This window comes from Macaca fascicularis, chromosome 2 (assembly GCF_037993035.2).
Source record: "Macaca fascicularis isolate 582-1 chromosome 2, T2T-MFA8v1.1".
Classification (NCBI taxonomy): domain Eukaryota; kingdom Metazoa; phylum Chordata; class Mammalia; order Primates; family Cercopithecidae; genus Macaca; species Macaca fascicularis.
Window position 1 is genome coordinate 135,408,476 of NC_088376.1, and position 24,104 is coordinate 135,432,579.

At 39.7% G+C, this 24,104-nt stretch overlaps 1 protein-coding gene across 1 annotated transcript in view; it reads right to left on the minus strand.

Moving 5' to 3' along the window:
* Positions 1 to 2,482: 2,482 nt before the first annotated feature.
* Positions 2,483 to 24,104, minus strand: part of RYBP (RING1 and YY1 binding protein) — a 71,702-nt gene continuing 50,080 nt past the window's right edge. The window contains exons 3-5 of the mRNA XM_045385878.2: positions 7,049 to 7,225; positions 6,844 to 6,942; positions 2,483 to 6,521 (exon numbers count right to left, since the gene is read on the minus strand). Coding sequence (XP_045241813.1) covers positions 6,269 to 6,521; positions 6,844 to 6,942; positions 7,049 to 7,225 — 529 coding nt within the window. The 3' untranslated portion in view covers positions 2,483 to 6,268. The remainder of the gene's footprint in view (positions 6,522 to 6,843; positions 6,943 to 7,048; positions 7,226 to 24,104) is intronic.

Below are 24,104 nucleotides of genomic sequence, written 5' to 3' on the forward strand. Positions count from 1 at the left end.
GTCGTATCCATTACAACACTGTTTGTAGACATAGAAACATCAAGCAGGTGTCAAAAATCCCACTGGACTTTATTTACATGCAGGCTTTAACCAACTTTGCTCTTTGTTTTAGTACAGGAAAATTCATGAATTAAAACTTGAAAACACAATAAATCACAAAACAAATTCTCTTCGTTTCCGATGTCATCAGTGAAGCATCAGAATGAAAGTTCAGAAAAAGTTTTTGCTCCCCGTTATTAAAAACACGGTAACACACAACCCACCTCTGGCGGCACTGCGCCATGATTCCTTGCAGCAGAGAACACAGCAGGAGCGCGTACACCTCTAATCCCTATTTGAGAACTGAGGGAAATGGCCCAGTCGGCTGACTTGCCCAAGGACACCCAGGCAGTCAGAGGTAGGAGTCTCGCCTAGTTCTGTGGTTTCCAGGAATCATATCCGTGTGATGTTCTACTCTGCTATTTGAGAGTCCCGGGTTGACAGAACCAGTGGGACAACTTGGGCAAGTAGCTCCTGGTCTGGCCTGTAGGGTAAGACACTGGCAGGGCTTCAGGTCTGGGGTTCAGGGCTGCATTTAAAGTTACAGTGCTCAATACTGGCCTCCCTAAGAATCCCCTGGTCTGTCCCTGTTTTCAACAGGAAGTTGAACTCTTTGAAGAGTTGGGTGCTAGATATTTAGTTTTCTTCCTTCCTGACTCCTCCAAGCCTTTCAGCTGGCCTTCTTGGATTCATGCAGTTCCACAATTGGAGCGTTCATTAAAAACTGCCTTGAAGGGTTTCCCAGTTCTTTGGGGTGGGTTTCGTCCAGGGAAGGACTGGCAAATGGGTTGCACCAGTGCTTCCCATGGCTAGAGTGTGACAGGATCATGCTTAGGGACTGGATGTCTTGTAGTGAGCCCCCATCCAGCCTTGTAGTTAATGCCTGGAGAGAGGCACTATCAGGCAGAACATCACACCTGCATATCTACCTTCACTCCCCAGGCTTCTAGACACATCCTAGGATCCTGTCTCGGAAAATCAGAGCCCTCCTGCAGTATCTAGTTGTCTACGTCCATTGTACTTTCCTGACAGAAGCCCTAAAGACAGGCCGTGGGCTTCCTTCAGTGGTTAGCAAACACCTTTCTCAGGAGTTTTGATCCTAACACAAAGATTGCTCTAACCTTCCTTGCTATGGTTTGAAGGTTAGGAGTGGCCTTCCAGAACCGCTGGGAGGTCAGGGGCGTGGACGTCCCTTACGTTCTCTTCACTGCCCAAGGTGGAGTCTGGCTGGTTTCCATTTCCACATTGCATGGCTATGAAATCAGAGAGCACAAGCCTGGGCCCTTGCTGGCTGAAGTCGCCACTCCACCCTTGATCAAGAATAATTGAGCAAGAGCTGCTTCCATGATCCTGTCACATTCTAGCCATGGGATTTCTCAATACGGGGTCTGGACACTTGGTGTTAACACTAGAGTCTGGCTGAGGACTAGAGAAAACCTTTTTGCGTCCCTTTCCGTCCACACAACTGGTAAGAAATGACTCTTCCTTGTGCCTCCCCTGTAAAGGCCAAGTGCTTGCTTTGGCCCACACCTAGTAAGGGAGACAATTCCCATCCTCCTCCAAAGGGCCACCAGCAGTGGGGGCCCTCACAGAGAACTCCTCAGGCACAAAAGCAAGCAGAGGGGCATGGGGTTAGCAGATTGCACGTCTGTATCCAAAATGGCCTATGGGAAACATCAGAGACCCCATCCAATCCCCGTCCTTCAGCCCTTCCAGATCCTTTCCTAGACTTTTGAGGGGCCAAACCTGGGTCATGTTCAGTACTAAAAAATGAGGACGAAGAACAGAACTTGCTGTTTTATCAAAACAGACCCATTTTCAGCTCAACATCCTGCGCTATCTACACTCTTTTCCTTCCGGCGCTAGTTCAGGTGCAGACCCAGGACAAAATAATCGGGGATGGATCTTGACGTGTTTTAAGTGGTTTCTTAATTCTTTGGAAGGTTATAGACTGGTGTGCCTCAGCACCTGCAGCAGCAGGCAGGAGTCTCCCTAGCATGGGGCAGTAAGTGAGCTTGTGTGGCTTTTAGGTTAGTAACACTCTTTATTCACATCTCTGAGACAGAGTTGACCTAAACTCCAGTTGGCCAGAGACAGGGGTTGTCTTCTGAGGATTTTCAGTCCTCAATTAGCAATTTTTGGCATTATCTCCATTTTCTTTCCTTAAATCCCATTTCCTTCCTTTACATTATTGCAATTTATCTCAAAGGTTACACTTAGGAGGCAGTCCATTTTCTTCCAAATTTTGGTGATTCTTTTGCTCAATTATGTCTTCTTTTGCATCGTTGAGGCATGTACTTAAGCACCCAGCTACTTCAGCTTCTGATAAACAAGTTCTAAAATACAAAGTGAGCTCCCTATTCACATTGGAAATATTCCACAGGTTAAAAATTATTATTCTAAAGGCTAAAATCTATACACACAAAAATAGAGATTTCCAATGTAAATTTTACTATTTTATTTGTGAAAAAACTACAAGCAGAATTCATAAATAGACATTTCTATTTAAAGCAGGAAAATGATAAAGTGGCTTCTAATAACATAGTCGTGCACATGCCAGTAACAGGAATATATTAACATCTTTTATTTGCTAGACAAAGAGCAGTGTCCAATATAAATTTCCCCCAAAACATTTAAGACCTGTGAATTTTTGACCAGTTCACAAAACCACCAACTGACACTTTAGCATGAAGAAAAAAAACAAACCTAACAGACTGTCAGCTCTAAAGACATTACAGAGCAGAAACTTCCAAAAGCGTTATACAAGCTGTCTTTCTGGGCAAATGAAAAATATAGCTCGTATAATACATTAACAAAAATTCACAAGATAAGATTGTTTTGACATACTTAACAAGCATTCTCTATTTGTCTCCAACAAACAAAGCTAAGGAAATAATGTAACCATCTTTACACAGTAAATTAAGGTTACAAGTCATACACAAGAACAGAACTGCTTGCGCATTAAAAACTGTTCAGCTCCATTGTCATACTCTAAATGTTGGCTCTTAAACCATTTCCGGTTACATACAAGCAAAGGTTATTATATATTCAGCAATTAATAAATTTTCAATAATTTAAGATACGGTAGCTTAAAAAAGTAGACTGAGAATGGTCTTGATAAGGCAGGTGAAACATCTTAGTGGAACTAAACTCACAGAAGCTTCTGCCAATGTTTTTAAATATCCAGATTGAAACTGAAAGGTTTTGATTAGAATATTGTGTGGGTGTCAAGATGTCTTTTTTTTTTTAACTGCATGACTCAAGCAGAGCAAAGTCAGGTAAGCTCTGTGTGCGTGCACACGCACCAGTGTAAAAGATTGCGTGGTATTAAAACAAATGGAAACTTGCAAGCATAACACTGTGCTTTTTGTTTAACCTGCTTTCTGTGCCACTGAATACCAAGTATTTCTGGTCCTCTTTTAATATATATCTTTATAATCTACACTAGTGTTTTTACACGCTGCCTACTAATTGTAGGGCAAACTGAAGACACAGGAAGTTACAGGAATTCCATTTCCAGAATACATGCCTGAGGGATGTCATCAATTTCCAAAATTAAAAGTCTATAAAGTACCTACTACCTCACTACCCAACAGAATACACCACAGCAACTAAAGGGCTGGCCCTATAACATCTGATTGCTTAGATAACTCCCACTGTTAGCTGTGGTTTCTATGAAGATGGTAATTTCATGCCACTTGTTCTAAAGCAATCCTCCCCTTCCTTCACCCCTCCCCATTCTTTAATTTATCACGGAGGCAAAACTGAAAAACCAAAACATTGGCATGAATGAATTAGCAGCCTATGAGTAGCTGGTTAATCAGCTTTTTCCACTAATCTATGGGGTCCAATCACTTTACATGAAACTAGTTTTTGAAAAAGTACACAGTGTGTCTGAACAAAGTGCATACCAACACTTATTGGTTCAAAAAGCAGTGCAACCTACAGGAGTTTGGTGGCATTTAAGTTTTTTTTTTAAAAAAGTTAAAAACAGCAATTCCTTAAACCTCTGGAAAATAAATATGGCTGACTAATTTACCCTCCCTGAGACCCTTAATAAAAGGAATATTAAAACTTTAGAAGGAATGTCTTTGCAATATCCCACTAATATTAAAATGTGGATTGAAAATTCATAGTCAAATCACTATGTATTATATATTCTGATGCCTACAGAAAGCATCTGATTTCCTTTGGTTCATTAATAAATACCTTAAAAATGTATTTAAAAAGATAAGAGTAGCTTGCATCCCAGACACAAGCATTATTTTAAAAACGGGGGAACATTGTCCATGCATTTGAGAATAGGACCACAGCAACAAATGGCACTGCTTTATAATCTATACCTTTGAGAAAAGAATTTAAATTATGGTACATTAGTGACTACAGAATAGTTTTAATGTAAATGTGAAAGGAACCTTTCCTGTTGGCTACTCAATTCAAGCTGTTAATTTTTTTATTTGTTGCCTCCAGACAGAAATTACTTCTATTATTAAGCAAACCAGGATTTTAACACCAAAATGTGGTGCTTCATTACAAATTAGGCTGCCCTCCTGAGTCCCTAAACGTCAAATAAAGAGAGGTAACCTCAAATTCTCATGCTTGAAATGTCTCTGAAGTACTACAAACTCTGTATCTAAATGTAAAAGTCAAATAGAAGAGAGACCCCACATCCAAACAACAGCAAAACCAAAATTTAAAAAATTATTTTAATAAGGAGAGGTGGAATTGTATTAGTGGTCTTTCATTACTATTGTTATTAGTATTTTTTTTTTGCAAGACAGTAAAAAGAGTGAAGAGAATGAAATAGAACAGTTTATTCAAGCTATCTTTACGTCCAGGAAGAAAAAAGATTACATGCTGCTCGCAGTAAGTACGAGCTTTCCCTGCAACTCTGGCTGCAGGCGCGCAAGCCGTTCACCACTGGAGTTCCTACCACAGCAGGAGATTGAGAAACGTCTCCAAACACTGAAAAGCTCCATGTCAGGACTAGATGTGTGGTTGATAACCTTTGTTCAGTAAAACAAATCATAGTAGATTCTGAGAAGGAAAAACAAAGAATGCTCACAACTGAATCGGTAGAGTGAAGGTTTATGAGACGAAGGGACATGAGGCAAACAAATTTTAATTACAGAAACCACCACTGCAATGTCATGTAGAAAGCAGAAACAAGGGACAGCTTCCTGTATGGACCAAAAATACAGTTTATAGACCGCTTCAATCCTAAAACTAAAACAATTTCTAGATTTACCTCAGACACGAGTAGAGGTCTGGAAAATGGAGGATGGAATTCGAGTTACAGAATACCATATTTTCATGAGTGCTTATGTAAGAACAGCAAATGATAACATGTAACCATAATTTACACGAATACTTGGCATTCTGGAGCTAGTTTAGTTACTTCTGAATGATCAAAGCCCTCCCCAACTAAACCACTTGTGATTTGTCAGTTATTCCATTGCAAATGCAGGCTATCTGGAGCAGTCTTTAAATTTGAGATCACATTGTTTAAAAAATATATATTTTTATATCGTCCAGTATTCTTTAGACAGATGAGAGAGTCAAGTTCCCACATGGATTGGAACATACTTCATGTAAGACTGATTTTAGTTAAATTTCAGCACTTTCATAGAAGGGACTGTCCCAGATCTGTAACTGTTCAATGTTGTATTCACTTCACAGTGTATCAAGCACCAGCGTTGCCATGGATTGGTTTCAAATAACCCTTTATATATAATTTTATATTTTTATATATATAGTTATATCAAAACTGATAGTACATAGTATAACTGGAAGAAAGAACTAAACTTAAAAGGATATGCTGAAAGGATGGAGTTTGTGAACACAATAAATAAAAGTTCCCTCCCCCTCCCAACCCTCCCCCCGCAACAAAACAAAAACAAAAAACCAGTTGTAATGTACATGGAAAATTGTGCACAGCAGATTTTTTTTTTTTTTTTTTATAAAAAGTAGATTCAGGAGCACATCCAATTATAAATGATTGTTAGGAAAATCATATAAAACAATGGAATACATAAAAGTGTCAAGAGTAATCGTCAGGGTGCGAAATTCCTTGGTGGCCAGATGCCCATGGCAAGCAGAAATTATCCTGGCAGCATCACTAAGAGGTCGATGTCCACAGAAGATTCTCCAGGGATGCAAGCAGCATGGGCAGGTGGAGGATTTGAATTTCATACCCTGATTCATAGTTTTCACAATTCCATGTGCAATTTCAGAAAGATTCATCATTGACTGCTGACATGTCGCCCTTTGGCGTGGAGGAACGGGAGGAGCCCTTGTCTGTGCTCTCGGACCCCGAGCTGCTCTGGTTCTGCTGTTCTGACCCTGCACTGGAGGTCACTGTGGATGAGGATGTCGATGAGGAGCGAGTCTTTTCCTTAAAGTCTGTGATAATGACGGTGACGTTGCCCACAGTTACTGCCAACTGCTGTGCAGTGCTCCTGTCCACGTTTTTCAGCCGGGGCCTAGAAGCAACACCACAGGGGAAGAGCCAATTAAATAAGTTATGGATCAAAAACAGCTTCTGGCAGAATGTCATCAATACACACAAGACTTCACGACACTGTGGCAATGAAGCTGAACTGCCTACCGCACATGCCAAAGCCGACTACAAAGTGTGCTGCTCAGCTTTAGCAATAATCAATCCAACAAGCACAGACAGCAAAGTTTGAGACCACTGTAAAATTACTAGCCTACAAATCCAAGGCACAAAACCACCCCAGGTTCATGATTACGATTAAGTAAATCAGAGCTGTAATTTAGTATGTCATTCTAGCTTTCGAGTACCTTGAGGTGTGATTTGTTTCGCTGGTCTTTGTTGTAGCATTTGCAGACTGTATGCTGTTTGCTTCGCTAGGAGGATCTTTCAGAATGTCAGACTTTGGTCTAAATGAGGGAGACACAAAATAAACAAACAAAAAACAGGCATTTAGAAGATATCTTGAATTCACTTGCAAAGTAATATCCTGTACTTTGTTAACCAGAAACTTACTTGGTTTTCTTGTTGGTATTTTTCTTGGTAACACTAGGACTAATTTCCTTGTCTTTCTCAGGTTTCTCTTTGTCCTGCTTTTCAACTTTCTCCTTCTTCTCCTTTTTAGGGGGTGGTGGGGTGGCATACTGCTGTGCCACTTGCTGTGCCACCAGCTGAGAATTGATCCGAGGTTTTCTAAAATGTTCAAAAAATATATATCACTATTTGCTTTATAATTTTTTTTTTAACATTTTTATCTGGTCTCACAATACCTTGGGTATTTTATTACTGATATCTGACAACTCAAAACTAAATTATATGGTTCGTGTTATTTCTGCATGATTTTGTATGGATTATTTAGTATGGATACTAAACTTTTCCTTTTTCAAAGGAAATGATACATTCACAAGTGATAACACTAACATACACATCCCTGTGCAGTAAAATAGTCTTTGAGCCAATAAAACATGACAGTGTTTCTGAGAGTGCTGAGAACACTACTTCTTTCAAGCCGTCAAGATTATACTGACTGACAGCTTTCAAATACTCCTGCTGCAGAGGGTTAATCTCATTTTATTAAATGGACACGAGTAATCCCTTGAAAAGAGAATGAAATTAGAAGTGTGACATTCACTCCTCAATCTAATTATTCCAACTTGTTCTGCTCCCCTGCAGCTCTGTGATTGGCACAGACAACATATATAGAGCAATAAAGGTAACTATAGCTCATACTAGCTCCCAAGGGAGCGAAGACTGAAAGTCACTGTAAAAAAAATCTTACACAAGTGACACATTCATTGTGCCATAAACCATTATGTCTGTGCCAATCTCCAACTGACACTGGCTCTTAGCACTATTGTTCACAAATTCTAAGAGATGCCAAACACTTTCACAATGCATGACCATTCACAGCCCTAAATGAGACAGGGAGAGAGGAATGCCTATGCTTTATTTCTACATAATATTAATTCTCCAAGACATTCCCATCTAGACAGATACTTACAATATAATAAACTTTCCAAGTTTAAGATGGAAAACAAATATAGAAATGGTTCATTAACCAAGTAAAACAACTGGCTACCACAATGTAACAGTCTCCTTTAGATCCAATAGCTCCCTCTCCAATTCCCCAGGATGGAGAAATGGACTGGAGAAAAATAACTGGACAGACCAAGTCTGACTCATCAATGGGAGAGTCAGTGGTGGAGGATTAGAAAACAAAAACCTAAAAACAAAACCCAAAACAAAGCTGCTGCATTCTTACCTAACGCTGTTATTCTTTGTTTGTTTTGAGGTGGAGTCTCACTCTGTTGCCCAGGCTGGAGTGCAGTGGCACGATCTTGGCTCACTAAAACCTCCACCTTCCAGGTTCGAGTGCTTCTCCTGACTCAGCCTCCTGAGTAGCTTGGTTGGATTACACGTGCCTGCCACTATGCCTGGCTAATTTTTGTATTTTTAGTAAAGACGGGGTTTCACCAAACTGTTGGCCAGGCTGGTCTCGAACTCCTGATCCACCCGACTCCACCTCCCAAAGTGCTGGGGTAATACAGGTGTGAACCACTGCACCTGGCCAATTTTGCTATTCTTTACCAGGAAACAAAATGAGAGCCACTAGGTACATGACATGCTGGCTCCCTAAGCCATAAGTGTGGTGACTGGAGCACCTCTTGGGCAGTGGCTATGATATAGCTGACAGGGGCCACAGGAGAGGTGGGGACAGATGCTCATGCCATGACAGTATCACAGTTAATCTGAGCATTGAAGGAACTGGTTATATTCTGAGTGTTTCAGAACTGGTCATGACTCTGCAAGAAAACACTGTGAAAAAAGGAGCAAGCTCAGAGCAAGCTTACCACTGGTCTCTAGCAACACAAGTTTTGGTCATGGGATGGCATACCACGAAACCTTGTATTACCTGAGCCTGGATCACAAGTGACAAGGGATTCAAACACATGTGAAAGCGCCCTGGAGAAGGGGCATGTACTTACTCTAAGCCCCTCTCTTCCAAGAAACACACAGGACCCCCTAGGTGAAAGGTGACTTTCCCTTTTTCACAGATTCTAACAGCAGCAGTAGTCATTCTAACACATTTTACTCCTTTTAAAGAGGAAGTATGATTGTGTTAATACTTAAAAAAATAATGACCACTACAAGACATTGCACATGCACTCACTGGGGACACAGATCAGCTGTCTACAGGGATTACTAAACAGTTTAAATTGGTGCTAAAATAAACTACCATACATTAACCAATATTCAGGTGTTAAAATGAAATAATGTAGCCAGAGTTAATAATGTGAATAAACCATTCAAACTATGAGAAACTACACCCTGATGAAGAGTTTCAATTAAGCCAATATGGGTACTTTACGCCAGAGAAATCCGATCCAAGAACAAGAGAGGACACCTGAACACCAATTTAAGACTATCCTAAACATGAGAAGCAAAGGTAAGCCAGGTGCTTGGCCCCAGAGAAATCTCAGCCTAATCACCAGGCCCACCCAATCTGAGACGGAGGAGCCTGCCTTACTCCGGGACAACCTATAAAAGTTGTCACTTACCACGTTACACTGTACCTGTCAATCAACTGTATACTACTCCATAGCAAAGACCACATTTAATCATCTTTGTCATCATGGCATTAGGCAGTGCTAGGTACTCAATAAAATTATCTACTGGATGAATAAATGAACACCACAGAGAAAGACAAAGTAAGATGCAAACTGAGAAGAGGGCCTAAGCTTTGGAGATTGAGGTCGCTGGTGACTTTTAGGAGAGTGGGATCACTCTCCTATGTGGGATCAGGGCGGCAAGAATTAAGAGCCTGAAGGTTGTCGGAGGAAGAGCACAGGAGCTCTTCCTCACCTCAGAACTGTGATGCTGAAGTAAGGGATTGCTCTGCTCATTACCCAAGCAAACTGAGGAGGATTTCTGTAGGAAACAGTGTCATGGATGATGTTGTACAATCAAAAAGGGAGAACGATGGAGGGCATGCAAGACAGAAGGGTTAAATCATCGGTCAAAGGGAGAGAAAGAACACAAACAAAAGGCCTAGGGAAAGGAATGGGGACACTTTCTACTGAGACATGAGAGGGATGCTAGGTAAAGATAAAGTGACATTTTTACTAGAAAAGATGACAATCTGAGGAAGTTCTCTCAGTTGGTCTCTCCCTTCCCAGGGAGGCACGCAACATGGCAGAGGTAGTGTAGGGGTCGTGAGCAGAATTTGGAAATGAGAAATCAGAAAAGAGATTAAATGAACCATGGAGATCAAAAGCAGTGCCTGGTTTGGTGAGTAGCAGGCACTAACAGTATAGGAGAAAAGAGAGCAGGTGATGAACGAGAGAGAAAAGGAAATTTACTTGCATCTCACAAATTACTCTTAATAGCATGAATATAGCATGCCTAAAAGAAGCAGCTCTCCACTACCCAGAGATCATGCTTATCCAAAATGGCTTATTCCCTAAAACACAGCCCATCTGCCAGGAATATTTATTGGCACACTGTAGACAACAGGTAAGGTGCCCTCTGAATGGTTCTGCCACTGATATCATTCAACAGTTCAGCAAATGCACACTCAGAATTCTTCAGTGCACGCAACACAATCTGGTTATCTACAGGATGAAGTCTGTATGTACAAAAGGTAAATTTCAGCCGTAAGTCCTCTTAAAATGCAACATATAAGCACAACTGGGTGAAAGTCTCACTCGTTCCTAATGAAATGTTTGACTAGTATGGTGAAGTGTTTTTCCCTCTGTTGGTCAACAAACCAAAATTTCACAAATGAAAAGGATGCAAGACTATTCGGGATCTAGTTATTATCAAGAAAAATGGGGCATCTGCTAAACCACCTGTGTTGTTTGAAAAGTACTGCTGTGTTCCGAACGTCCTGTATGTGTCCTTAAGTGACAACCTAACTCTTAAACCATCACTTGGCCCCCTTCCCCACCCAAATCCCTCAACAACAGGCAAGCATTTATCATCTTAACTAGTGTAACTGCTTTTTCAAACTAGTTCTCCCAACAAATGCCACAGTACTCCTAGAGTTGGGGAGCAGGGGATGAGGTAGGGAAATTCGCCTTTTAGAAGGCGAATGAACAGAAAAATACAAAGGCCACCAGGCTGAGCCCTCCCATATAAAGATGCTACGTTGTCAGAGATGTTCTGGCGGCTCTTGCAATCTGTCCCCTTCCCCACTTCTAGGCTAATACTCTCTTCGCTGCATGGCAAGTGGAAGAATGAGAAAGTCCAATTTCCATTGAGAGCTATGCACACTCCCACACTCCACTCCTAGGATGCTGTGCCAGGCTCTCCAGGTTAAACATTACAAATGTACCTAACATGGGAGAGAGGCAGAACCTTTTCAAAGCTATCAGAGGACAGGCACATCAAGAAGTCAGAGTCAGCACAACATGCCCTCAAGGAGGAACTGTCATCTCCATTTTACAAATTAGGAAGACTGAGGAGCAGAAACAGTAAGAAATTCATCCAAGGTTCAGCTCCATCTGGACTCTTTATGGACTCCTCTTATCTTCAGGTATCCTTAAACACTCTACAATGATGCCTTTGAAGAGTTCAGCCTGGCGTGCGTGTGTCAGGGGTGGCAATGTGAGATGAAAAGGGTGATGAGGGTACTAGGGACTGAAAAACTCAGGTCCAAGTTACCGTTTAGCTAGACTCCTCCCTGAGAACAGCACTGCCACCTTTGTTAGCCTCACCATGCCTTACTCTGGCAAGGGAACTACTTGGTTGTCTTTAAGAAAAGAGAAGGGGGCGGGGGAACAGGCAAGACTGTTTTCCTTGCTTTCCACTGCCTTTAGAACATTCTAAGGAATGAACCCATATTATGATACTTAACACTGCTGATCGGTGAGAAATAGTGACTTCCCACAAATTCACATTGCTTAATGAAGTCTTCTAAGTGTCATACAACACACTGTAAATAGCACTCATTTAATGGGCAAAACTTTCAACATGTTGTGGCAAGTCACTTCTTCAATACGAAGCTGACAGCTTAGTCTCCGAGATTATTCAAGTTTCCCCAACGAATCTTAAACAAGCAGGTAAACACCTTCACAATACAGCAGTAAATGTTAGATCAGAGCCCATGGCCTACAGCTTTTGGTGTCTAAGTCTCAAATTAAAACCAATCAATCACCACCACCAGCACTACCAATCTCCAAAACAAAACAAAACAAAAATGACCAGAGATTCAAGATAGTAAACAGTTTCCCTCATAAATTTAGCAAACAAGCTTTTTGTGTCTTCTTCACGACTGTATTTTCTTATGAAAAGGGTATCTTCTTGAAATATTTTACAGGTTTATTGTTGCCATTTCAGTAGCATATAAATGAAAATGTGCTATGAAACTACAATAATAGACATCATCAGGAAAATATTTATTTGCATTTAAGCAGCTAACATTTCAGAAGAGTCCATTCTATAAAAAGTGAAGCAGATCTTTATCTGGGGCATCCTTAGTGTCTGGAAAGGAAAAACTTCAGAGAGTTCAAATGTACACAACCACAAATGAGAACAGAAAACAAGACACCTTTCCTGGATTGCTTTGGTATGTGTACTGATACCACTTTCAGGGAGCACAGGTAAAACAGTTATTTTTTAAAGAGGCATTTTTCCTGTGTACTACTCTTTTCCTTTTCCTCTTGTGCAACGTGAGATCTTACTGCTCATTTCTCACATACTTCTCTGGATCTCAGCTACCACAACAAGCAAGGAGATGACAAAGCCATCTTGTGATTCAGGCAATAAAGAGCAAGAAGAGTCTCTAATAAATTGCATCCTTTCCTTGATTATGTGTCCAGCTTTTCATAAACTATCAACCATGTGTCCATTTTGCTCACCTTCCGAATTCCACCTGGCATTTCACTTTTCAATTAAAATACCCACGGGTTGTGGAATTAAGACAATAAACCCATCCATCTCAAACAAAAGGTACTTTACAATTAACACAGTTCCTTACAACCTACAAAATGCCTTCATCAAATCAGCTTACATCGAGCCCTTGAGTTCTTTGTATGCTGCTTTTATGTTCCCCCTAACCATTCCTTGCTTTGGCAATCTATTAGTCTAAGAAAGCAGCTTCAAGAATTTAACAACTCTGGGCAAGTCTCTCCACTGAATGCACTCTTTATCAGGATTCTTTATGATAGGTCACATTATGATACTGTAATTAGCCTTCTCACATGACCTGTTTTCCTGTCCCTACATCCAGAAGGTCATATACATGTACACTGTATAGACACACACATGTGGACTGGGTTGGCTAGGACAGATTTTACCACATCCAATAATGACTGAATTTTTATATTACTGATGTCCCAAAATGCATATATCCCACCTTGGAACCTACCGAAGTATACAACTCAGCTGTTATTCTGTAACACCTGCCGACTAAAACATTCTGAAAACAAAATAGGAATGGTAGTAAAATCCAACTGCAGGAAACTAGGTGGGCCACATGTGTGAAAATGCTTTATAAACTGCATACAAGATTTTTTTCTTCTTTGCAAAAGTACCTTGTTAAAGCCATACTGAGGCTAAATCTTTGTCTGGACTTGTCTAAGATAACATATTCCAAGTTGTAAATAACCAAATTGCAAATATGTTTGTGGAATACAATCCATGTTTAAGTTGGGCAACGTATCTATTTACTTCTAAGGAAAGCAGTGTTAAAGTGTGAAAGCATCGGAGTTGTTTTATCCCAACAGCACTGTCCAGTAAACACTACTGGTCTCTGGCTTTGATGATTAATACAATTTGTTTTCTGTTCGCTTAACTCATATACTCTGTTCCATTATATTTTTTATATACCAAGGAACCTATATGACCTCATGACTTGACTGAAGCCAACCATCATTATAATATGAGTAATTAAAAACCCAATTGTCACTTTACCAAGATCATACATTGCAGGACATTATTAATTTCCCTCTGCTTCCCAAACAGTATTTTTTTCTGCAGTTCTTTTGTCTCTTAAATAGTACTTTCCTCTTTCACGTAAACATTTTTCTTCCATTTCTCAAATCCTTTGGCCCATCTACAAGGAGCTACTAGGTGACCTGAAGGAGGTCCTAGTCCCATTCTAGGTTACTCTTTCCCACATACATCCTTGACTCAAGAGAATCACTCTGCTCTGTATTAGAAAACTAAAAATTTCCCTCAAATTTAATCCTATCAAAATTTCACAACTCAAGTCATCCCCTTTCTTCCTAATCTTTCCTTCCGTCACCTTCACAGGTAATAGGGAAACAGAATAGTATAAAGGAAGAGTATAGACTTTGGAGTTAAGACAGCCTTTGGACTTTATCCAGACCTGCTACTGAGCTTAGGTAAATTACCTGAAATGAGAATGAGGCCACACCTACTTTCACAGGGCTGAGGTCAGGATGAAATGAGGATGAAATTAGGTACCATTCACTTAGCTCTTGTAACAGGACATGTAGATAGATAATCCACAAGATAACTCCCTGTAAAAATAATATATACATTCCAAAACACTACTTTTCCAGCCGTAGATGTGTCTGCCACCCTTCTTCAGATATACTGGAAGGCAAGTGGAAAGATTTACAAGTGAAAGAAGCTGGTAAGTCTGCCCTGGGAAATGGTTCTAGAGACATAAATCCTTCGCATATGTTAGCATCCTAAAGTTAATTATGCTGTCTAACAGCAACAGCAGCACTAAGGAGCCTCACCAACATAGCTACCAGTTTTTCTGCATATTTCAGAGAGAATTTTGGTTTTGCAGAAATCCCTTTTAAAAGAGGATGCCTTTAGGGAAGGCCACTGAACTTCAATTGTACAATATCCACACATGGTGTTACACAAACTCTCACCAGATACAGCTTGGTTAGAAAGAACTGGCTCCAACACGACTAACAAGTATCTTTACCTTAATTAACAGCAGATTCTGAAATGTTCTCCTTCACCTTAAATTTTCATTTTGGATATTAAAATGTCTCTTATGTCCTGAAAACAGACTTTCACCTGAGCACCAACAGGTGAAAACACCATAACTTTTCTCCAACTCAGGAACATATATTCAATAAACAAAAAGAGCTAAAAGTGGTTCTGATTTTTGGAAACAAAAGACCTATTTTATAAATCAATCTGGCAGCAACAGTTATCTCAGCCCAGTGGGCCTCAAAGTGTTGATCCAGAGACTCTTGGGTGTCCACACGACCCTTTCAGGAGGATCTACGAAACAAAACTATTTCCATAATAATTTTAAAACATTACTTGCCTTTTCACTTTCTTTTCTTCAAGAGTTTACAATGGAGCTTTCCAAAGCAATGACATCTGACGTCACTGGTCTGAGAGTTTGTATATTTTCATGTTTTAAACATTTCTTAGTTTTAATTTCTGATATGGGAAGTATCTATACATATAACTAAGATGAACAAAAGCTCCTTGGGGTCATTAATACTCTTACGAAACGTAAGAGATCTTCTGACCAAAACACTTGCGAACGGCCACCGCAGCACCATGCCAAATATTGGACTGTGCGACTCTACTGCACCACGGGTCAAGAAAGAGACAGTCTTGAGAAGGCAACTTCTCAGGCTTAAATTTTTCCTCAAAAAAAAGGTGAAAAGCAGCATTGACTCCAATTGCTGGAAACATTTTGAAAATAAAGAAAAATCTTAAACTTATTTAACACTAGAACAACTTTCTAAAAGTGGGCTTCAAGTATTTAAGCCATAGACTATAAAGCTGGCTTCCTTCCATTTCCTCTCTCCTGTGGTGCCTATAACAGAATTTTATTTGTGGTTATTCAAATATTTTAAGTAAATGTCCCATAATAAATAGTCCCTTTAGCTCTCCCTCAGCCCTTCTCCAAAGAACATGCCCACTAACAAAGAATGTGTTAGTTCAATGTATCATGTAAAGAAAAGCATTCCCTAAATCGTTTTGAAAATGGACTTTTGTTGGAAAACGGCTACATTTCTTTTTGATACCTCCATTCCATATTTTCAACACAAACTTTCTTCTATGGTAAAAGATTTTTTTTGCTTGCTGATCATCCGGTTTAGTAGTGTTGCAGGATCACTGTCCCATCTGAGGCAGTGTGAGCACCACAGCAGCTGCGGGTACTACAACTACAGGCAAGGTAGAGGCAAACTTCTCACCTGACTCCCTGGAAGGAGCAAAAGCCTACGTGGACATCCAACCCTACTCTCTGCGTCAGAGATGTAACATTTCTTGTGCCATCTCCTCTCGCATCTCAACTCTATCTTCGGCATTCTGGCTTATGCCACCTCCTCTCCATCTCAGTTTCACCTTCAGCATTTTGACTAACGTTCTCAAACTCATGCAACAGACTTCTCCAAGTGCCTAGCAAATGCAGAGGCACGGTGCTGTGCATTCTGGATGTGTGTGAATACACGTTCATTTTCCAACGGGCCGACTGAGATATAACACAAGAGATTCCAACAGCCCAGACCTCTGGTGAGGACCTTTGTCTTACATGGGGTCTGCCCTGTCATACAAGCTGGGACACAGCCCTTTAGAGAAAGGGCTATCTAGACCTCCCCCTTTTTGCTTTCATATTATCTTGGAACCCTAAGTCTGTGACTTTGGATGAGTTAGATAATCTCTCCAAACTTCAATTTCTTTGTTGACAAAAAGATTACAGTAAGTGATCTATAAGGTTCCTTTAGCTCAGACACTTGTATTGAGTATTTAATAAAGACAACTAAATAAAGTATTTGTTCTTGAGGTGCAGGCAAGTTTGCAGTTTATGTTCTTAGTAACTCATGCAAGTGAGAAATAAACATCATGCTTTTACAAACCTTCTACAAACTACATATCGTTGGTTTAGTGACTTAGACATGACTGTTCCTTCTTCCCCACCAAAAATGATATACAAAAGTACCTTCTAAACCATGTCAATGATGAAGATGAATCCCAGAAACTAAGAATCTCTAAGCAAACGCCATTTTCAGATGCAAATAAATGTGACAAATCAAGTCTTTCTCCAAGAAACATTACACTAAAGCAATCCAATCTGCTCTGCAAATTACTTTAAAGCTGTCAAAGATCCTATTTAAAATGCATTTAATGATTCTGAAATTACAGTTCATGTCACAAACATGGGTACTTGCAAAACACAAAAGAATTAGTAACTTACCAAAGACAGAAGCTATTAGATAAGCCACAGTCTAACAAATACTTAACTAGTTGCCCTCCTCAGGTGTTAGTTTCCTCACCTATCAAATTAAGATTCCAACTAAACTAAGGTAAATTTTAAGGTTTCCCTCAAATCTAACCTTTAAAACAAAACAAAAACTTAAATAATACAAAATAACAGCCCTGACAAATTCATTCATGGTCAAGAGATCTATTATAATTACTGGTTATTAAAACTTTATTGGTTTTAATACTTTACAATTCTATTAGTGGTTGTTAAAAATCACGTTACTGGTTATTAAAAACTTTCTTGAAGCCCATTATCACTTCAGAAGATTCTCAACACTTCACTAACTGCAGTGTTCACAATCTGAGCATTATTCATTATTTTGGGCCCCATAATTCTTTGTTGTGGGAGCTGTGCTATGCATTGGCGAATGTTTAGCAGCCCACTAGATGCCAGCAGTACCACTCTCTCTCAAGTTATGACACCCAAATTTGCTTCTAGACATTGCCAAATGTTCCCCAGAAGAAAAAAAATCACTCCCAGGTGAGCATCACTGGTCTACTGTCTAACCTTAACTACAGGAATACAATATAAGGGAGTAGAAACTTTTGCAAATATGGGAGGGCAATCTAGAACAAAGAGAACTTCTCTTGCGCAGTTTTATCAAAAGATGCCTGCACAAGACATCTGCATATGTGTTCACTGTTCTGACTGGTAGGGGCTATAAAAGGGTAGGACATAAGGAGAGGAATCCCAAGAACACTGAGTATACTGATACTATATTATCTCTGTATTCAGACGTGTGATCACTCTTCTCTCGCCAGATGGAAAGACAATTTGATGGTCTCTATACAATTACAACTCTGACAATACCATCTATACCTCAAACATTTCTGGTAATCATGGTCTTTATTTCCATTAAGGAAAGGAAATGGCTTTTGAGTAAGGGAAGAAAAGTTTTAGGGTATCTTTATTTACTTGGTCAAATGGCTGAAAAATCAGGTATGAGTGAAGGTGAAGAAGACTCTAAAATTACCAGTGTCTATTACTAGAAACACTAGCACCAAGCTTGATAATTCCTTCAACTCCATAAAAATGGTTTTGTTTTTCTGGGGGCTGGGAGGGCACAGAGTGGCACAGGTAGATGAGAATTCATATGTCAACTTAAATAGTGATCTTTGAACTTAAAATGTTGGTCATATTTTTTTACATATGGATGAAATATTTATCAGAATAACCAGAACACATTTGCATAAGAATAGAAACTTGAATAAAGAGGAGAAACTTCAAGGCTATCAACAGTCATGTACTACATCCTAACACACCCAAGCAGGCACATCTTAGTGCCTAAGAAATTAATCATGCAAGTATCAAAGTCCACTCTAACTAAAGAAAACATCTGTCAGGAAATCTTAACCAATTCTTTCATTCTGTACTCTTTTCATTTTGAAGAACCAGAGGGTGTTAATAAGTATTTCTACATAAAAACTTAATTCTGCACAGCTCCCACTCATGAGTACTTTTCTTACCTAAGCAAAATTCTCCAAAGAACTTTTCAAGCAAGTGTGGTGAAATGATGTTTTAAAAAATGTATCAGAATGTGTATCATCTAATGTATTCAGCATCAATTAGTTAAGATGATTATGTTTGGAACACACTGCTGGGGATATTCCAGTATGTGAACTCTCCCCTCACCCTCATTCTTCACATGCCAAGGAAACCTGAGAAAGGACTCTCTAATCTCCTATACTCACCTTTCATCTTCATTGTCTTCCTCTGTGCTAGTTCAGGACCTAAGTATCTTCCTATGTCCATAAGGTCCTATCTGGTCTTTTCTAGTCCTCCCTCTAGCTATTATACATGATGCTAAAGGCCAAAGGGCCTAAAGAGAAAAGGTGAATTGCCTGTTCCTCTGATTAAAACTCTGCCTGCTGCTAATAGAATAAAATCCTAACTCCCTAGCATGATATATAGGCTCTTCACAAGTTTCTTCAGACACTTCTCTCGGCTTGCTTTTTCTCCACACTCACTGTCCCAGGCCTCTCATTCATAGGAGCTCAAGTCACACTAAACTTTATCTTATCTTTTTCAGAAGATACCTTTTACCACTTGTTTTATTTCTTATCTGCTATTCCTTAGCTTCTGCAATGCCCTTTTTCTCCACATTTCTTCAATAAAACCCATACCTGCTTTAAGATCCAGCTCAAATGCCACTTCTTTCCCAACTTCTCCTGGCAAGTAAGTTTGTGGCCAGGTTTTCAGTGTCCCCAAACCACCGTGACATACCTCCACCACTTAAGGTTCTACATTATAATTTATCACCCTAGTTGTCTATGTCTCCCTACTAGATGATGAACATCTCTGAGACAGTACCAACCTTTTCAATGTTATGTATACTCCCCAAACTTGCTTCAAAATAGTAATTTCTTGCCAGTAGGTCAGCTAATGCTGGCTGCAGGAGTGTATGTCCTCTGTATAATGCAGTGCAGACAGCAGATGCTACATCAGCATGTTGCATAACATTGTATTATAATGATACACTTAACTGTCTCTCTCTGAGCCTCAGAACTGAGCTCTTTGGGGATACTATATATATGAGAGAGAGAGATCTCAATGTATATGATACATGAGAGGGACAGACAAGAGAGATCCCAATGAATATAAAGATCTACCCAGAGATAGAACTGCTCCCCATTAAAAGAGGGAAGAAGTAAGAAAATTAACAGGTAATGAAAGTTTCCTATGAGGAAGCACTGTGTTGAGCATTCTACATACATCACCTCTCACTATCCTCATGACTTCTTGAAGTTATTAAATAAACCAAACACCCAACAGTAAAAACGAGACTAGTGCAAGTCGAGTTTAACCTAAGTTTCTGCTCTTTCCACCAAACCTTACGAAGGAAGGGAGATGAACAGAAGCCAGTAAAAGAGGGGAAAACGAAGAGAATGAGATGCCATTTTAAAAGGGAAAGAAGATTTTCCAGGAAAGAATGGTCAATAATATTAAAAATAATCTTAAAAGCTATTAACAAATAAGGCCTGAGGACAATCCTATGAACCTGGCAATCAGGAAGGTATCCTTCCAAAGCGTTTCTTTTCCAATTCCTTCACCAGATTACATACATGCCCCTTAACCCTCCACCTTTCCTCCTACCTCAAATAGCCCAACTACCAAAACATGTCCCACCTATACTGGTATGAAAAAAGCTACTTTTGCAATCTGCTCTAGAATGCCTATGATTTTTAAAAATCTTAGAACAAGGAACTAGGACAAACTTCTTAGGAAGTTGAATCTAGTCCTTTAGGAATGCTCTTTGTCTTTTTCTGTTTCTCTATCAAAACAGAAAAGGTCTATAGGTAGTAAAACTGAGTCCCCAGAGCAGGGCATAATACGCCTGCTTTTCTAACCTCAGAGAAACTACGTTATCACAAGCCCAAGTATTGTGGCATCAAGTGAAATTCTCACACTACTAGTAAGATCTCCAATTACAGACTTACCTAAAATCTTAGCTTTAAGAAAGGGATATTTTGAAAATTGGGATTGTATACTGCATACGTGGAAGTACCTGCATGACCGTAATCATTCTGACACAAAAGCTTTTCAATTTAGTACTCCACTCCAAATTATCTACCTTTGGCATCAGTGTAATCCAGTTTTTATCACCTGTAAAAAGTTTCCAACAAGGTGAGGATTCTGTATGTTCCATAAATGACTTGGAAATGCCTTTATTTGAGGGGGGTGGGAAGGAAGCCAGGTGTGGTGGCTCACACCTGTAATACCAGCACTTTGAGAGGCCGAGGCGGGCCAATTACTTGACCCCAAAGTTCAAGACCAGCCTGGGCAACATGGGAAGACCCCATCTCTACCAAAATACAAAAAAAATTAGCTGGGTGTGGTGGCACATGCCTGCAGTCCCAGTTACTCAGGAGGCTGCGGTGGGCAAACTGTTTGAGCCCAGAAGGTCAAGGATGCAGCGAGCTGTGATCATGCACCACTGCACTCTGACCTGTGCGACAGAGCAAGACCCTGTTAGGAGAAAGAGAGGGAAAGAGGGAGGGAGATACCCTCCCTGTAAGTGTACTTTCTGCAAAGACTTGCTGAAAATGATTCACTAATTTGCAAAGACAAAACAGATTTTTCAAATGCCTTTTTAGAAGTAGAAATTTTAGATGCTTTATTAACTAATTTTTGACTTACAGAAAAGTTGCAAAAATAGTAGAGTTCTCATATACCCCTCACCCCGTTCTCCCTAATGTTACTATCGTATATAAACACAGAATGATCAAAACTGGAACGCTAACATCTGTACAATTCCGTTAACTAAACCTTTCCTGAACCTCACCTGTTTTCCCACTTAAAGTCCTTTTTCTGTTTCAGGATCCTATCTAGGTCTCACATCACATTCTGTTCTTATTTCTCATTTTTTGGGCTCCTCCTGATATTTTTCTGGCCTTTGTCCTTTATGAACCTGAAACTCTCGAGGACTGGTCAGTTATTTCACAGAAATGCTCCTTAATTTGGGTCTGATGTTTTCTCATGATCAGAATGAAGGTCGTGCCATGGCAATGATGTGCCCTCCTCAGTGTATCACATCAAAGGGTTCATGATGATGTTTTATATTTCTCCACCTTAAAGTTATTGTCTTTCAAATAAATATTCTGGCAGAGATACTGAGACTATATAAATAAGCTGTTTCTCCTGAAACTTTATATTAATTTTAGCATCCAAATGTGGATTCGGCACAAATCTCTAACTTTCTGTTGGTAGTGGTGGTATTTTTGTCCTAATGGTGATTTTCTAGTTCCTTCTTTCCTTTTATAATTATTAAGTGGAATTTTTCTTTAAGAACTGTCTCTACTCTCCCATATTTACTCAATTATTTATATCAATATGAATTAATGGATACTTATTTTATCCTATAGGTTAAAACAGAAAACTGTCAAATGTTCATTTGAGCATTTTTTGCTCAAATTGTTCCAGCTTTGGCCATCAGGAGCTCCTCCTTCGGGCTGTCTCCTATTTTCTCTTCTTTTACAAAAAGAGACGGGGTCTCATTCTATTGAGCAGGCTGAAATGCAGTGAAGTGATCAAAACTCACTGCAGCCTCAAATATTTAGGCTCAAGTGAACCTGCTACCTCAGCCTTCTGAGTAGCTGGGATTACATACAGGCACATCACACCATGCCTGGCTTATTAATTGTAGGGACGGGGGCGTCTTACTGCGTTGCCCAGGCTGGTTTTGAACTCCTGGACGCAAGTGATCTGCCCACCTCAGCCTCGCAAAGTGCTGGGATAACAGGTGTAAGTCACAGCACCCAGTCCCTATTTCCTTTCGACAAGCCCTCATCCTTTTTTGAACCCTTAAAAGTCTAGAAGACTTTTAGGAACAAATGTTTCTTGGACTTTTTCACATTCCTAAGCACTGTACTCAAAGAAAACCATTACAGGCCACCTAAAGAAGGATTACAACATTCTAATCAGTAAGTCACGTGAAGTGATATATCATTATACCCTATCCCAATCAGCCTTATATTCCAGACAGCACAACCAACACCAAAAGTTAGGTGTGGGATGTCTGAATATCATTATGAATATATTTTCTCAGAGTTTTAAACTAATTTATATCACTAATCGAATACCTCTGCTAGTGGGAAACTGCTGTGTTCTAAAGACATACTTAAGCATCAAACAATTTGTGACCAAAAGTAGAAATATCAGGAGAAATAATGATAGATTCATTAGTTTAGACAAAGTGTTCTCTAAAACATAAAACATGTTTTTCTGGGATTGTGGGGAAGGGAGAGGAAAATATTTCAGTCTCTGAAAGAAACTGGAGCTATCCTGCCCAGGAATAAGGATTTAAGAGCCAAAGCTTCATCTTCCAAAGAAGACCCAAACAGCCTGTAGTAGAAGAAAGCAGCAAAGAATCCCATTACTTCTGACCCTATCCAGCCCTCCCTACAGCTGGAATAGAACTAAAGACTAGAGGTACCTCCAAAATTACACCCTGCTTGTTTACAGGTGAATGATTACCTGCCATTCAAACAAAAATAAAAACAAAAAAGGTGAAGAAGAATAGGTGCTGCAGTTTACTGACATGGCCAATGTTTGCCTAGGGTAAATTTTAATGAGGTACAATCTACATACAATAAAGTGTACAGTTTTAAGAAGTTGTGACATACATATACAACCATATAATCATCACTCTTAATCCTCTTCGGTGCCCCTTCTAGACAATCCCCATTCCCAGCTCCAGGAAGTCACTGACGTTTTCTGTCACTATGGATTTGATTTGTCTTCCCTGGAATTTCACATAAATGGAATTATACAGTATATATTCTTCTTTATGTGTAAGGCTACTTTCACTGCATAGTATTTCTGAGAATCATCCATGTTGTTATGTGTTTTGTTTATCCAGGCTCCTGTTGATGGATACTTGGGCTTCTTCCAGCTTGCCACTATTATAAATAAAGCTGAAATGAACATTCATTAACAAGTCTTTGTGCAGACATATGTTTTCATTTATCTTGGCTAAAACGCCTATGGCAAGTATATGTTTAACTTTATGGCAAGTATATATTCAACTTTATAATGAACTGCCACACTCTTTTTCAAAGGGATTGTACTACTTTACATTCCCTCCAGCAAAGGATGAGCATTCCAATTGCTCCACATCCTCAACAACACTTGGTTCTGTCAGTCTTTTTAATCTGAGCCATTAAAGTGGGTGTACAGTAGCATCCCAATGTGATTTTAATTTGTAATTCCCCAATGACTAATGGTGTGGAGCCAATTTTTTGCCCAGAATGCACTTTTATACAAGTGCACTGTTAAGCTGATGGCTTAACACAAACAATAAGCCCATACAGTATTTATGAAGATCAAGAGGCCTGCCAATATACAAACTGTTGATGCTGG